Source organism: Chaetura pelagica, unplaced genomic scaffold (assembly GCF_000747805.2).
Source record: "Chaetura pelagica isolate M959 unplaced genomic scaffold, ChaPel_1.0 scaffold85, whole genome shotgun sequence".
NCBI classification, from domain to species: Eukaryota; Metazoa; Chordata; class Aves; order Apodiformes; family Apodidae; genus Chaetura; species Chaetura pelagica.
The window spans coordinates 3,577,460-3,594,148 of record NW_009953505.1 but is presented as its reverse complement, the minus strand read 5'-3'; the positions used below and the strand labels follow the sequence as shown (position 1 = coordinate 3,594,148).

The following is a 16,689-nucleotide window of genomic DNA, read 5'->3' as shown; positions in this document are numbered from 1 at the left end:
GACCTCTGTACTCCTCTTGAGTTGCCTGTCCCTTCTTCCAAAGATGGTAAACCCTCCTCTGTTTCCTAAACCCCAGCAAAAACTCCCTGTTCAACCAGGCTGGCCATCTTCCTCACCCTTCAGTCTTGCAACACATGGGGACAGCTGCTCCTGGGCCTTTAAGATTTCTTTCTTGAAGAGCATCCAGCCTTTCTGGACCCCCTTGCCCTTCAGGACTGTCTCCCAAGGGACTCTCATCTAGTGTCCTGAATAGACCAAACTCCACCCTCCAGAAGTCCAAGGTGAAGGTTTTGCTGACCCCCTTCCTTACATCACTAAGAATTGAAAACATCATCATTTCATGATCGCTAAGCCCAAGATGGCCTCTGATCCCCACATCTCCCACTAGTCCATCACTGTTTGTGAACAAGATGCCCAGCAAGACACCTCCCCTGGTAGGCTCACTTACGAGCTGTGTAAGGAAGTCATTCTCCACACACCCAAGAAACCTCCTAAACTGTTTCTTCTCTGCTGTGTTATATTTCCAGGACACATCAAGTAGGTTGCAGTCCCCCACAAGAACAAGGGCTGGTGATGGAGACACTTCAGCCAGCTGTTTGTAGAACACTTCATCTGCCTCCTCATCCTGGTTGAGTGATCTATAACAGATTCCCAGCACAATATCTGCCTTATTCACCTTCCCCTTCATCCTTACCCATAAACACTCAATTTTATCAACACTATAATCAAGCTCTATACAAATCAAAACACTCCCTAATATATAGAGCTACACCACTGCCTCTCCTACCTTGCCTATCCCTTTTGAAGAGCTTACATCTATTCATTGCAGCATTACAGTCATGACAGTCATCCATCATGTTTCTGTGAAGGCAACTACATCATAGCTGTCCTGCTGCACAATGGCTTACTCGAGTCCTCAGCAGGCAAAGGGTGCAGCTCCTGGCAGTAGCTGCGCCAGAGGCTACTAGGTTGCCCTGAAGACCCATGACAAGCAGAGATCAGCATTTGGGGCAGTTGTGCTATTACATCCTCCAACAGGACAAGCAGCTTGGCATGGAAGCTCCCTACAGCATTAAGGTTGCAGCTCCACCTTAGCCAAAGTTAAGCCTGCTCTACTTCAGCCTTCACCCACAGCTGCATTTTCCTGATACTCATCTGATTAGGGTGTAAACAACCAACCTACTTGCAGTTATTTAATTTTCTTATTTTTCACATCAACAAGATGAGGCCAAGAACTCTGATTTTGCTGGGAAACTCTTAGAAAACATTCAAGGGCACTTCAAGCTTTAAGTGTAGCCCAGCCTCTTGCTGAAGTGAAAGAAAAAAAACCAATGAGTAAACTCTTGCCTCTGCCAGCGCACAAGAAGGCAGGACCGATGCTGCTGCTGAGACTGAAAAGGGATTTCTGTCAACCCCCTTGTCAGTGTCCCTCCCCTTTATCTTTATAGCTCTGCATTTGGAACATAATAGCAGCATTGCCTGCATACAATGGCTATGGAAGGGCTCAGACACGCTTTCTAACAAAGTCATACTCTTGATTTATTTTACATATCACTTAATTTCTAATACTTTGCTGTTCAACTAAACAATCCTCGCAGTAGCAACCTCTTCCCTTTATATGAGCTATGGAAGGGCTCAGACACGCTTTCTAACAAAGTCATACTCTTGATTTATTTTACATATCACTTAATTTCTAATACTTTGCTGTTCAACTAAACAATCCTCGCAGTAGCAACCTCCTCCCTTTATATTTTGCTCCTACACTGGCACACTCTTTACATGAGAGAATTTTATCGTCCTCATCCAGCACCACATTAAAGGAACTACACAATTACACTGAAATCTGACAAATTTCACCTCAAAGTGAAGGACTATTCAGTAATACCAAATAGTATTACTATAACAGATATAATACTGTACTGAGATTTTTTTCTGTTCAGGTTATTTCCTTTGAAATATGATGCATTCTCTCTTCAGAACTAATGTATTGGTTGATTTCAAACTACAAATACTATTTCTCATGGGTGCATTTATCTTCTCACATACTGAATGGTTTGCAATGTATAGCATATATTTTTCATTAATTGCACATATTTATTTATTTTTCCTAAAGAGGAAAAAATAAAATACAGAAAACCCCTGGGGGGTATTTTCTGTTACTTGAACTGATATACACAATGTTCAAGGATCTATAATAAAATTCTACACTTACTTTTATCATTATTTTATAAAACTATCAACCAAACATGCTTAAATCATAACTACTCTGTTATCAATAAAAGTAATTTGCAAAAGCAGGACTGGGAGCAAGACAGAGGCCAGAGCTCCAGTCGGAGGGGGGCTGCCAAAGGAAGGGGTAAGGTGAAGGGTGTTCTCCCTGAGAGCTTTCCCATCAGCCCACATATGGGGTGAGGCTTGTGGCAGGGGTGGGAGGTAGGAGAGCACGGTGCTGCAGACCCCCCTGTTCACTGAGCCACGCTGCAACATCAACATCAGCCAACACTGTTCTTGCTTTAGTTACAAGTGCAGTGGCCTGACATTGTTCTTGTTTTGACAGCAAGTGCAGTAGGCTGATACAATCCTTCACTTTCTGATCCTGCCTAGTGGAGCAGTGAGCCTAGATAATTGGGTTCCTTTCTGTCCTACTGCACACAGAGCAATCTGGGGCAATCAGGCACTCCCTAACTGTACCTGAAACTCTGCTTGCGGGATGCTCCCAGGACCCCTCCTGCTCAAACACAGGCCTACTCTGAAAGTTGCCAAAGATTACCTAACCCAAATCATGACTATCATGGAAAATTACTGACAATAGTCAATCACATTGGACCCTACAGCTACTGGTCCTAAGGGGGAGGCCCCTTGGAGCTCTCTGGGATCGTGCTGAGCTGCAGCCCACTTCGTGTCTCACCAAGGAAGTTGGTTCATCCAACACTCAGAGTAAAAAGCTGCTCCTCTTAGGTATGGGGGAGGAAATCAGATGTTATCAGGCTGGTAAAATTTGACTCCATTGAGTAACTGGTGGGAGAATAATGCAACTTCTTTTGTAGTATTAGGTATCCACATTTAACATCTTAACAGCTCAACTTCTGTATCTGAGTGTGTGTGCACAATTTAATTTAGAAACTTTGTTAGATTTTTACGTTAGCCTCCGTATTGATCATAAGTGATTCTTGATCATTAAGTTATTAGAAAATCATGGAATTTAATTTTGTGATTTGCTATAACAGTGTTAAGCAATCTTAATTTACTGCTATTTCAAATCTCACCAGACCCATAATTATGGGTAAAGCCTACACTGAAATTCCTACACTTAAACCCCTTGATTGAAAACTGTTGACGAAGTCTGGGACTAGGAGTGGATTCCGCTGCACCTAGACTCCTCTCTGAGAAAGAGTTTAGAAAGCAAGGGGGCCCACTCTGAACCTTGTGACTCAAAGGGAGGGTCTTCCTCATTCTTTTCCCTGATCCCTGTGTAAGTCACTTCCATCCATTCCAAACCCCTACACATCTCTTCCACATGGCAAGTAATAGAGCAAAACTTGCCATCCGATTCTGTTAGGTTGCACGTTCATAAATCTGTATTAAAAAAAAAAATCACCTTTTCCTGATATCTTCATTGGTGAATCTTTAAGAAACATTAAGACCTTCCACTCTCATCTGTGACAGAGACAAAGGCTACAGCATTACAGTAGGAAGTGAAACCCCAAGGAATGCAGTGTGACACCAGAGACATAAAGGAAAAATAATCCACTCTAGATATCAGATGACATCTTAACTGATTTTGTCACTCTATTCTCCTACTAGCTAAAAATACTGGCATTTCTGCTTTTAGAAATAAATTTTATTCTATCTAAAAATAAATTTGATTCTATCCTTTGGCCAGCCGCAGGTTGTAATAGAGGAAACAAAGTCTTCCTTCATAAATGAACCTACATCTCTTTTTCAAGTTCCCACATTAGGTGCATCTTTCTTTGGACTGATTTAATTCATACAGATTTTAAGTCATCGTGAGGGGACTGTAGTTCTTGTACTCTCTCTAAGCATGCTGGATATCTTGTATAGCTGTATGGTGCCTTTTTTTCCTCCTAAATGCCCACAGAAATCTTCATTTGTTTTACATATCAGCTCTAAACTCAGTACTGAGTTTGTTATATCATCCATAGTATTATATCTCCATTTTTTACTCCTCAGAGGAAACATCCTTTCCAGATTCTCAAGAACTGTATGTGAATTAATATGAAATTAATAAAGTTACAGTCTCTCTCCTACTCTCCGTCCTATATAACAGATATATAACGATGCAAAAATTGTTAGAAAATACTCCTCTTGAACACGTTTGAGTCTACTTGGATGGTCTCTCTAGGATTACCTTAAATGTAATAACATGGTTTGTAAGGATATCCTGTTAACAGTGAGACAAAGACCAGAAGAAGAGAAAGTATTAAACTAAACACCAAATACACTAACCCTAATGAGCAATAAGGCAGACAGAAACAGAGACCTGAACTCCTAAGTCACTGGTGGATAAACAATTAAAGGAATCACACAAGCACAACCTCGAGAAGGCTGACACAGAACTTCATAACTGGTAAGAACAAGAGAAACATTATTATCTATGTTTATCAGTCTCATGGGAAAGAGCAAACCTACTATGGAGTATTTTAAAGGCACTGTAAGACTGAACAGGAATATTAGCATCTGGAAAAACCTACAGTCAAGGCCAGTGACTCTGTAAGGACCCTACAGTGTGGGTATGGATATTGGACATATTTCAGGCCCACACTGTTATTTAAAGGATCAGTGAATGTGAGTGTGCTTGTCACTCAAGGGAGTGAGGATGTCAGTAGTTCTGCTAGAAACTTCAATCCTGAGCAGCCAACAAGAAAAAATACGCTGGTGCTGCCTGGGGTGTTCATGTTTACATTTACATGCCTGCATTTTTCTTTTCTGCCTTTCCTGTCTCTGTGGCCACCCACGCGTGTATTGTGTGTGCAGACCTGTGCAATACACATGCAGCCTTGCTAAGGCTGGGTCTGTAACATGGAACAACAGCAGCCTCCATCTAACTGACCTGAAACCGCCTGAGTTGAAATCCAAGGGATTTGGCTACCCTTACCAGTCTGCAATCTTCCACTTTCAAGAATAAATTTCAGTCAGAAAGTTCTTGAATTAAATATACTGGGTTTAAGTATACTCTTCCTGAAACTGCAAGTTTATTTTTTAAAGTCTTTCCATACAGTCTGGTATGAAGAATTTCCTCTTTTAGCTTTGAAAAGAGGTAATTAAGTGGTAATATTTGGGAGAGCAAATACACAGAGGGTGAAATAATCACAGTGTATCCTCCTCATTAAGACTATCCAAAAGAGTGTTTAGGGAACAGGAGACAAAACAAAGGTATTCAGTTTCAATAGACTTTTAAAAATAGTTCTGTATTTTCTACTCAATTAAAAACAGTATGAGCAAAACTAAGAGACCACATAACTTTGGAATTCTGGTGGTACAAACCAGCATCATTTCATCAGCACAAGGGCCACAAAATAATCTGCAGTTTCCTCCCAGCAACAGCAGTATCTTCTGAAAGATCCCTGTGACCTGAAGTCCAGCTGCTGTCATACCTCTACAACCATGGTTCTTCAACTTCTTCCAGGAAGGTTCTCCCTGAACCTTGCAGTATCAGGTCCCTGAAGACTCCTTCAGTTTGTTTGCTACTAATACTGCCCAAATAACATTTTTAAAAATTACTTCTAGCCATCTTCTCACATTTATCACCCCAAGTTCACAGCATATCTTACTTGCTGGAAAATGAGGTAAGAAATAAGGCTCCTATGTATTCTTCCATTGGCACCAATTGGTGTTATTTTGAGCTCAGGTTAGTACACAAAAAGAGAGGTTATTAAGCAGCTAGATGAATCCTTTTCTGCCACTATTTTCCTCCTAACAGCAGAACACATTTTCAGTTGGAAAACTGAAAAATCGACTGCAAAAACACATTCTGAATACTTTATTCACTTCTCCCTTATTACTGTTTATAACATTTTACACATTTCAAAAGAGCTGAGATCTGTATCTCTTGCTGGGCTGCCATTAAATATCCATTAATGCAGAATTCTCTTCGTATCATTTCAATCAGTGTTACTGCCCTTTCCCTTGTGTTCAACTGCTAGAATTTATTTGGCTTCCATAACTTCAATGAGCATTAATTACATCACAATCACATCTCAGAGTTTTATTTCTTTTTATCCACCTGATTTTCAATTTTTACCCATTTGCAAAGGATGAGAGTCATGAAGAAAACCTAATTATGGCGTAGATGCTTTGAAAGTTTCCATAAGCCTTAAGGTACTGCAACACACATCTTATCTAATCCAAGAATGCACCCAAAACTATATTTCTGATCATACTGAAAATGGTGCTCATTTAAATGACATTCACAAACGGATTTAAAAGCAATGGTCTGTGGATATTTTCTGAATAGTTCTGTTCCTCATAAGAAATGGTTTCACAAGAACAGTTCATATTAAGCTTACAGAACATATTCACCTAAAAAAAAGCTAATTTGTTCAAGTTTTTAAGAAGTTCATTTTTTCCCAAAAAAAATCTTTTTTTCATGTTCAAAATAATACTGAATAAACCATAAAAGGGGGATTCTCATTTCAATATGACCTATAAAATTGCAAGCTTTATAAAAAACACTGTTTTTTCTATGGCAATCTATCTCAAAATTTGTGCAAGATATAAAAATTGGCATGCATGATATAGAACACTGGATGAAACAACCATGTAGCAGACTCCCACATTTGGTTTATACAAAGTCAAACCACATTTGTCTCTAGTGGTCTTCTACTCTACCTATATATTAACTCCATTTAATACTTAACACTTTTCAAAAATTGATTTAAAGGGAAAAATAACTGCCAAATATACAAACCATGAAAATACACCAAGCATCAATGTAGTAGGAAGAAAAGGAATTCAGAGGAGGAAATACGAATCAAGATACAGACCATTTGAAACCTGCTGAAAGTGAAGGAACAGAAGAACATTAAACTGATTAAAAAGTTAAGCTAAGACCTTGAACAAACCTGGTAGAAAAACAGAAAGAAAAATTTAACCATGAATTTTTCGATAAGCTTCTGAGGAGAAAGGGAGAGTTATATGAGAATTCCATAACCAAGGTGGAAAGCAAAGAAACAAAGAATGGTCACATTGGACTGTTAGAAAAGTTGTCAAATGGAGAAAAAAAAGATCTGCAATGGTCTGCCTGCAAGACGGGTTGCTAGCAGATGGGAATGAAATAATCAGCATTACTGCAGAAAGGAAAGGTCAGATGACAGAGTTCATGCTATGCCGTGATGTATTTTGGCTGATAATGAAGTATGGAAGATTTTAAGAGAAGCAATAACAGGCACAAGTGATGGATTTAAGACTTATTATAAGGGTCTGCTGAATGCCAGTGAGGGAGAATTTAAGATGGAATGAAAGCATGTGACTTTGAAAAGGTTCTCTTTTAGTGACACAAGAAGGGGCACTAAGACATCACTACTTACACTAATTTGAAGTTATAGAAAGTCTCCCAGCTTTTTTGTTTTCATATCCTTTGTTAGTAACACACTTGAATCTCTTATGTTTCATCCTCTCCCTCCAAATGAGGCTAAGAAATAACTTTCATCACTAGCCCATGAGGCTTCCATACACAACCAAACTTCTAACAGCAAACTCAGTTCAGGCTTCTGCAGTACAGTCAGGATACATGGACTTGGGTAGTTGTTCTTCCTTCACACATCTGAGATGCCAGCCAAAGATTCAAAATCAACTAGGTATCCACTGCAGAGTGATTACATTTTGGCAAGGGAAACCTGATATGGTAGGAGAATTTTTAAATACTATTGGGTAGTCAATGTGAAAGAGGCCATGTAATTCCTTCTTACTGTGAAGCAGTGCAATTTTTTCCCCAGCATTCTTTTGTTAATGGACTGATGAGGATAACTTCTTAACCCAGGTAACAGACCTGGTAATCCCCCCCCCAACAGAGTGGATGTGATACTGGACCTCATGGTCACCAATCCAAGTGAGCTACTCTGTGACACAGACTGTAGACAGCCTAGGCTGCAGTGTTCATGCACTGGTGGAGTTTGCAGTCTTAAGGGATACAGGTCAGGCAAAGAGAAAAGTCAGGATCTTGAATTTTAGGAATGTAAATTTCCAGATCTTCAAGGAGTCAGTCAGCAAGACTCCCTGAGAAAATGCCCTGAGGGACAAGGGAGCAGAACAGAGCTGGCAAATACATAAAGATGCTTTCTATGGAGTACAAGAGCTCTCGTTCCCCTAGTGTAAGAAATGAGGCAAGGAAGGCAAGAGAGAAGCATGGCTGGGTTGAGACCTGCTGGTCAAACTAAAGAGCAAGAAAGAAAGGCACGGGCAGTAGAAGCAGGGACAGATATCTAGGGAAGAGAATAAGGATGCTACCCCTTTGTGTAGGCATGGGGTCAGGAAGGCCAAGGCACAGATGGAGTTGAACTTGACAAGGGACACAAAGAATAATAATAAGGGCTTCTACAGTAAGACAGCCAAAAAAGGAAGGTCAAAGAAAGTTTAGCACTCTGATGAACACAACTGGCAAACTGGTTACAACAGACAAGGAGAAGGCTGAGGTACTCAACAACTTTTTCATGTCAGTCTTCACTAGCAACCTCTCTTCTCACACCTCTTGAGCAGATGGACTCAGTTGGAACTCAATGATCTTTAAGGTCCCTTCCAACTTTAGCCATTCTATAATTCTATGACTGCAAGGCAGGGGCTGGGGGAGGAAAGTCTCTCCCACTAAGAGAAGATCAGGTTTGTGACCATCTGAGGACCACCTGAACATACATTCATTTACGGGACCTGAGGAGATGCAGACAAGCATCTGATCCTAAAATATGATAGTACTGTTTTCTGTAAAATTGACAACAGGCTCACCTATAGCACAGAAAGCATTTTTTCTTTGCTGCTACTTTCAGATGCAACACTTCGCCAAAGAATAGAAGAGATTTCTTTATAGATGTCAAATATCTGTAACAAGACTATAGGAGTAGACTTTCAAATTAAATGTGTGAAGGATGCTTTGACTTCAGCTGGAATTCTTCTATGTCCAAATGTAACCTGAAGTTTTCACAAATCCTCTCTGAATTATTTTGTTCAAATACAAACCACAACAGGCACTAGAACATCTAACACTAATCACTAGCAATCGTGGATAAAGTCAAACTGGATAAAGTCAAGATTTGCAGAGCAGGGCAATAAAACACTTTTTAATGCTTTGGAAATTAGGAGCTTTGAGTGTACAGCAGGCCTTCAATAGCACATAGTCCTGCAACCTTGCATTTATCCGTTATCTGGAGAAATCCAGACCCTTCTCACAATGACAAACAGAATGATCCCTGAACGGAAAGACATCCTCCTGTTTTCCCAGTGACTGGTTAGTGACAGAGTCAGAAAATTCTGCTTTGGATCATGACAAATAATATAGAAGCAGAAGCAGTTTGCAAACTTATGACCTGCAATTTACAGGTTTTTAAACAGAGAAGCCAGACTGCAGATACTGAAGTTTTCCAATTACAGCAAAAATTTTATTACACTATTTGAATAATTAATGACATACATTCTGATAGCCCTAATAACACTGATGCAAAAAGTTAGCACTTTTGACTATCTGTAATTTAATACTAAATGTTGAGCACTTGGTAGTCTGAAGACATTTCAGAGACACTCTTTCACCTCCGCTTGCCCCCAAACATCTTCAGCATTGGTTCAAGTATGTATGTCGAATACTTTTTGTGAAACAAACCCTCTGAATGCTGCTTAAAAAAGTAATGATTCCACTGAACTCTTACCAGATTTTAAAGTTGTAAATAAAGCTCCACTGTTACCAATAACTGGAACTGCATAAGGCTTTGTGCTATCTAGCTACTTACATCAAAACAGTCTTCTTGAGTGCAATGTAATCCTGAAAAATCTGCTTAATTTCAATTAAGTTCTACTACACTTATTTCACAATATGTTTAAGTATTTTTCCTCACTGAGTGATCCTTATCTATTGATTTCTGAAGTGCAGAAACATAGAAATCAACTTACCCTGTGTTTTTCCTTTACTTTCTTCCTGTATTCTTCTTTGTCAAATTTGTCTTCTTCCCGCAGTATCTCTTTTGCTTTCTCCAAGTTGATGCCAGTAGTATCATCTGCCTCCTCTGCTTTTGCCAAACTGGATTTCTGCACAGGTGGCCACTGCTGCACTAACTGAATTATTCATGTCAACAAGAAAAATAATGGTTAGAATATTTTTTTCCACATAAAGGTTTTGACATCCTAAATACTCCATTACATTATTTTTCTAGACTAAATAAAATAGCCATTTACAAAGAAAACAAACAAACAAAACTTCTGCACAATACAAACTCAGATGCTGGGGAAAAAATACAAATACAATACAAAACTGGATGCTGGAAACTGAAAAACAACGTACATAACATCTGAAGCTGTGAAATCAAATGCTAGAAAAGTTCATGGAGGGCCACAAAAACAATCAGAGAGCTGAAGCACCTCTCCTATGAAGACAGGCTGAGAGAGTTGGGGTTGTTCAGCCTGGAGAAGTGAAGGCTCTGGCAAGACCTCATAGTGGCCTTCCAGTACCTGAAGGAGCTACATTAGTCGGATGAGAGTCATGAAGAAAACCTAATTATGGCGTAGATGCTTTGAAAGTTTCCATAAGCCTTAAGGTACTGCAACACACATCTTATCTAATCCAAGAATGCACCCAAAACTATATTTCTGATCATACTGAAAATGGTGCTCATTTAAATGACATTCACAAACGGATTTAAAAGCAATGGTCTGTGGATATTTTCTGAATAGTTCTGTTCCTCATAAGAAATGGTTTCACAAGAACAGTTCATATTAAGCTTACAGAACATATTCACCTAAAAAAAAGCTAATTTGTTCAAGTTTTTAAGAAGTTCATTTTTTCCCAAAAAAAATCTTTTTTTCATGTTCAAAATAATACTGAATAAACCATAAAAGGGGGATTCTCATTTCAATATGACCTATAAAATTGCAAGCTTTATAAAAAACACTGTTTTTTCTATGGCAATCTATCTCAAAATTTGTGCAAGATATAAAAATTGGCATGCATGATATAGAACACTGGATGAAACAACCATGTAGCAGACTCCCACATTTGGTTTATACAAAGTCAAACCACATTTGTCTCTAGTGGTCTTCTACTCTACCTATATATTAACTCCATTTAATACTTAACACTTTTCAAAAATTGATTTAAAGGGAAAAATAACTGCCAAATATACAAACCATGAAAATACACCAAGCATCAATGTAGTAGGAAGAAAAGGAATTCAGAGGAGGAAATACGAATCAAGATACAGACCATTTGAAACCTGCTGAAAGTGAAGGAACAGAAGAACATTAAACTGATTAAAAAGTTAAGCTAAGACCTTGAACAAACCTGGTAGAAAAACAGAAAGAAAAATTTAACCATGAATTTTTCGATAAGCTTCTGAGGAGAAAGGGAGAGTTATATGAGAATTCCATAACCAAGGTGGAAAGCAAAGAAACAAAGAATGGTCACATTGGACTGTTAGAAAAGTTGTCAAATGGAGAAAAAAAAGATCTGCAATGGTCTGCCTGCAAGACGGGTTGCTAGCAGATGGGAATGAAATAATCAGCATTACTGCAGAAAGGAAAGGTCAGATGACAGAGTTCATGCTATGCCGTGATGTATTTTGGCTGATAATGAAGTATGGAAGATTTTAAGAGAAGCAATAACAGGCACAAGTGATGGATTTAAGACTTATTATAAGGGTCTGCTGAATGCCAGTGAGGGAGAATTTAAGATGGAATGAAAGCATGTGACTTTGAAAAGGTTCTCTTTTAGTGACACAAGAAGGGGCACTAAGACATCACTACTTACACTAATTTGAAGTTATAGAAAGTCTCCCAGCTTTTTTGTTTTCATATCCTTTGTTAGTAACACACTTGAATCTCTTATGTTTCATCCTCTCCCTCCAAATGAGGCTAAGAAATAACTTTCATCACTAGCCCATGAGGCTTCCATACACAACCAAACTTCTAACAGCAAACTCAGTTCAGGCTTCTGCAGTACAGTCAGGATACATGGACTTGGGTAGTTGTTCTTCCTTCACACATCTGAGATGCCAGCCAAAGATTCAAAATCAACTAGGTATCCACTGCAGAGTGATTACATTTTGGCAAGGGAAACCTGATATGGTAGGAGAATTTTTAAATACTATTGGGTAGTCAATGTGAAAGAGGCCATGTAATTCCTTCTTACTGTGAAGCAGTGCAATTTTTTCCCCAGCATTCTTTTGTTAATGGACTGATGAGGATAACTTCTTAACCCAGGTAACAGACCTGGTAATCCCCCCCCCAACAGAGTGGATGTGATACTGGACCTCATGGTCACCAATCCAAGTGAGCTACTCTGTGACACAGACTGTAGACAGCCTAGGCTGCAGTGTTCATGCACTGGTGGAGTTTGCAGTCTTAAGGGATACAGGTCAGGCAAAGAGAAAAGTCAGGATCTTGAATTTTAGGAATGTAAATTTCCAGATCTTCAAGGAGTCAGTCAGCAAGACTCCCTGAGAAAATGCCCTGAGGGACAAGGGAGCAGAACAGAGCTGGCAAATACATAAAGATGCTTTCTATGGAGTACAAGAGCTCTCGTTCCCCTAGTGTAAGAAATGAGGCAAGGAAGGCAAGAGAGAAGCATGGCTGGGTTGAGACCTGCTGGTCAAACTAAAGAGCAAGAAAGAAAGGCACGGGCAGTAGAAGCAGGGACAGATATCTAGGGAAGAGAATAAGGATGCTACCCCTTTGTGTAGGCATGGGGTCAGGAAGGCCAAGGCACAGATGGAGTTGAACTTGACAAGGGACACAAAGAATAATAATAAGGGCTTCTACAGGTAAGACAGCCAAAAAAGGAAGGTCAAAGAAAGTTTAGCACTCTGATGAACACAACTGGCAAACTGGTTACAACAGACAAGGAGAAGGCTGAGGTACTCAACAACTTTTTCATGTCAGTCTTCACTAGCAACCTCTCTTCTCACACCTCTTGAGCAGATGGACTCAGTTGGAACTCAATGATCTTTAAGGTCCCTTCCAACTTTAGCCATTCTATAATTCTATGACTGCAAGGCAGGGGCTGGGGGAGGAAAGTCTCTCCCACTAAGAGAAGATCAGGTTTGTGACCATCTGAGGACCACCTGAACATACATTCATTTACGGGACCTGAGGAGATGCAGACAAGCATCTGATCCTAAAATATGATAGTACTGTTTTCTGTAAAATTGACAACAGGCTCACCTATAGCACAGAAAGCATTTTTTCTTTGCTGCTACTTTCAGATGCAACACTTCGCCAAAGAATAGAAGAGATTTCTTTATAGATGTCAAATATCTGTAACAAGACTATAGGAGTAGACTTTCAAATTAAATGTGTGAAGGATGCTTTGACTTCAGCTGGAATTCTTCTATGTCCAAATGTAACCTGAAGTTTTCACAAATCCTCTCTGAATTATTTTGTTCAAATACAAACCACAACAGGCACTAGAACATCTAACACTAATCACTAGCAATCGTGGATAAAGTCAAACTGGATAAAGTCAAGATTTGCAGAGCAGGGCAATAAAACACTTTTTAATGCTTTGGAAATTAGGAGCTTTGAGTGTACAGCGGGCCTTCAATAGCACATAGTCCTGCAACCTTGCATTTATCCGTTATCTGGAGAAATCCAGACCCTTCTCACAATGACAAACAGAATGATCCCTGAACGGAAAGACATCCTCCTGTTTTCCCAGTGACTGGTTAGTGACAGAGTCAGAAAATTCTGCTTTGGATCATGACAAATAATATAGAAGCAGAAGCAGTTTGCAAACTTATGACCTGCAATTTACAGGTTTTTAAACAGAGAAGCCAGACTGCAGATACTGAAGTTTTCCAATTACAGCAAAAATTTTATTACACTATTTGAATAATTAATGACATACATTCTGATAGCCCTAATAACACTGATGCAAAAAGTTAGCACTTTTGACTATCTGTAATTTAATACTAAATGTTGAGCACTTGGTAGTCTGAAGACATTTCAGAGACTCTCTTTCACCTCCGCTTGCCCCCAAACATCTTCAGCATTGGTTCAAGTATGTATGTCGAATACTTTTTGTGAAACAAACCCTCTGAATGCTGCTTAAAAAAGTAATGATTCCACTGAACTCTTACCAGATTTTAAAGTTGTAAATAAAGCTCCACTGTTACCAATAACTGGAACTGCATAAGGCTTTGTGCTATCTAGCTACTTACATCAAAACAGTCTTCTTGAGTGCAATGTAATCCTGAAAAATCTGCTTAATTTCAATTAAGTTCTACTACACTTATTTCACAATATGTTTAAGTATTTTTCCTCACTGAGTGATCCTTATCTATTGATTTCTGAAGTGCAGAAACATAGAAATCAACTTACCCTGTGTTTTTCCTTTACTTTCTTCCTGTATTCTTCTTTGTCAAATTTGTCTTCTTCCCGCAGTATCTCTTTTGCTTTCTCCAAGTTGATGCCAGTAGTATCATCTGCCTCCTCTGCTTTTGCCAAACTGGATTTCTGCACAGGTGGCCACTGCTGCACTAACTGAATTATTCATGTCAACAAGAAAAATAATGGTTAGAATATTTTTTTCCACATAAAGGTTTTGACATCCTAAATACTCCATTACATTATTTTTCTAGACTAAATAAAATAGCCATTTACAAAGAAAACAAACAAACAAAACTTCTGCACAATACAAACTCAGATGCTGGGGAAAAAATACAAATACAATACAAAACTGGATGCTGGAAACTGAAAAACAACGTACATAACATCTGAAGCTGTGAAATCAAATGCTAGAAAAGTTCATGGAGGGCCACAAAAACAATCAGAGAGCTGAAGCACCTCTCCTATGAAGACAGGCTGAGAGAGTTGGGGTTGTTCAGCCTGGAGAAGTGAAGGCTCTGGCAAGACCTCATAGTGGCCTTCCAGTACCTGAAGGAGCTACATTAGTCGGTCAAGAGAGGTTCTCCTCCCCCTCTATTCTGCATTGGTGAGGCCACATCTGGAGTATTGTGTCCAGTTCTGGGCCCCTCACTTCCAGAAGGACAGGGAACTGCTTGAAAGAGTCCAGCACAGAGCCACAGAGATGATGAAGGGAGTGGAACATCTCCCTTATGAGGAAAGGCTGAGGGAGCTGGGTCTCTTTAGCTTGGAGAAAAGGAGACTGAGGGGTGACCTCATCAATGTTTACAAATATGTAAGGGGTGAGTGTCAGGGAGATGGAGTTAGGCTTTTCTCAGTGATGACCAGTGATAGGACAAGGGGTAATGGGTGTAAATTGGAGCATAGGAGGTTCAAGGTGAATATCCGAAAAAATTTTTTTACTGTGAGAGTGACAGAGCACTGGAACAGACTGCCCAGGGAGGTTGTGGAGTCTCCTTCACTGGAGACATTCAAAACCCACCTGGATGCGTTCCTGTGTGATGTACTCTAGGTGACCCTGCTCTGGCAGGGGGGGTTGGACTAGATGATCTTTTGAGGTCCCTTCCAACCCCTAGGATTCTATGATTCTATGAAGGCTGGGGAGGGACTTTAGATGAGGGCATGTAGTGACAGGATGAGGAGAATGGTTTCCAACTGAAAGACGGCAGATTTAGATTATACATTAGGAAGAAATCCTTTACTATGATAGTGGTGCAACAGTGGCACAGGTTCCCAGAGAGGTGGTAGATGCTCCATCCCTGGAAACATTCAAGATCAGGTTGGAAGAGGACTGAGCAACATGATCTAGCTGAAGATGTCCCTGCTCACTGCAAGGGGATTGGAGCAGATGACCTTTAAAGGTCCCTCTCAAGTCAAACTATTCTATGATTTTTATAAACTATAGATTCAGTTACCACCAACATACAGTTATTCAGAACTGATCTTACCTCTCCATCTTCAGTAAAGACTATTTTTGTGTTGACTTTAAATTTCTTCTTCACTATTTTTTTTGCTTCTTGGGTTTTAGTTGTTTTTTTCTTCTCCTTTGATTTTGATGCATTCTGTATAAAAGAAAATAGTATTCTTTACTGTTGTTTTATTTCTAGTTACAGAGTATATGCTTTAAACTTTCTTAGAAGCAATTACATGTATTAAAACATAATTCCTAAAACACATGAGTAAAAGTAATTTCCAGTAAAAAGTAGCTAACTGACCTTCTCATAAAATATTTTAAGCAGGTCGTGCCATGAGGAACTCATTTACTCTGCTAGCAGTTCAGCATAACTTAAATCCTGTCAGCAGCAGGACATCTGACTCATTTAGATCTCACAAACATTTTTAGGGCAAGGACAATAGATTTACCAGCTTACGCTGTTAGGAAGCCTCATCAGACAAGAAATCCAGTATAACTGCCTGAAACCATTAGCTACAATTGATCAGATACCACTTTCACCTCACTTGCCATCATGTTGTCTCCAGGTACTATAGTAACACCATTTAAAGTTATTTCTGTGTCAGTGAAGTGCACAAGATCCCTTTCAGCTCCATTAGGGTGCAGAACTTCAGTGCTAGGATCTGTTTACCAAACTTAGTCTTGAACAACATTTCAAATCA

At 39.4% G+C, this 16,689-nt stretch overlaps 1 protein-coding gene across 1 annotated transcript in view; it reads right to left on the bottom strand.

The window, feature by feature from the left end:
- The window catches only part of DDX10 (DEAD (Asp-Glu-Ala-Asp) box polypeptide 10), a 184,051-nt gene that overhangs the window by 56,676 nt on the left and 110,686 nt on the right, over nt 1-16,689 (bottom strand). Inside the window, exons 15-16 of the mRNA XM_009999431.1 lie at nt 16,023-16,136; nt 14,530-14,691 (exon numbers count right to left, since the gene is read on the bottom strand). Coding sequence (XP_009997733.1) covers nt 14,530-14,691; nt 16,023-16,136 — 276 coding nt within the window. The remainder of the gene's footprint in view (nt 1-14,529; nt 14,692-16,022; nt 16,137-16,689) is intronic.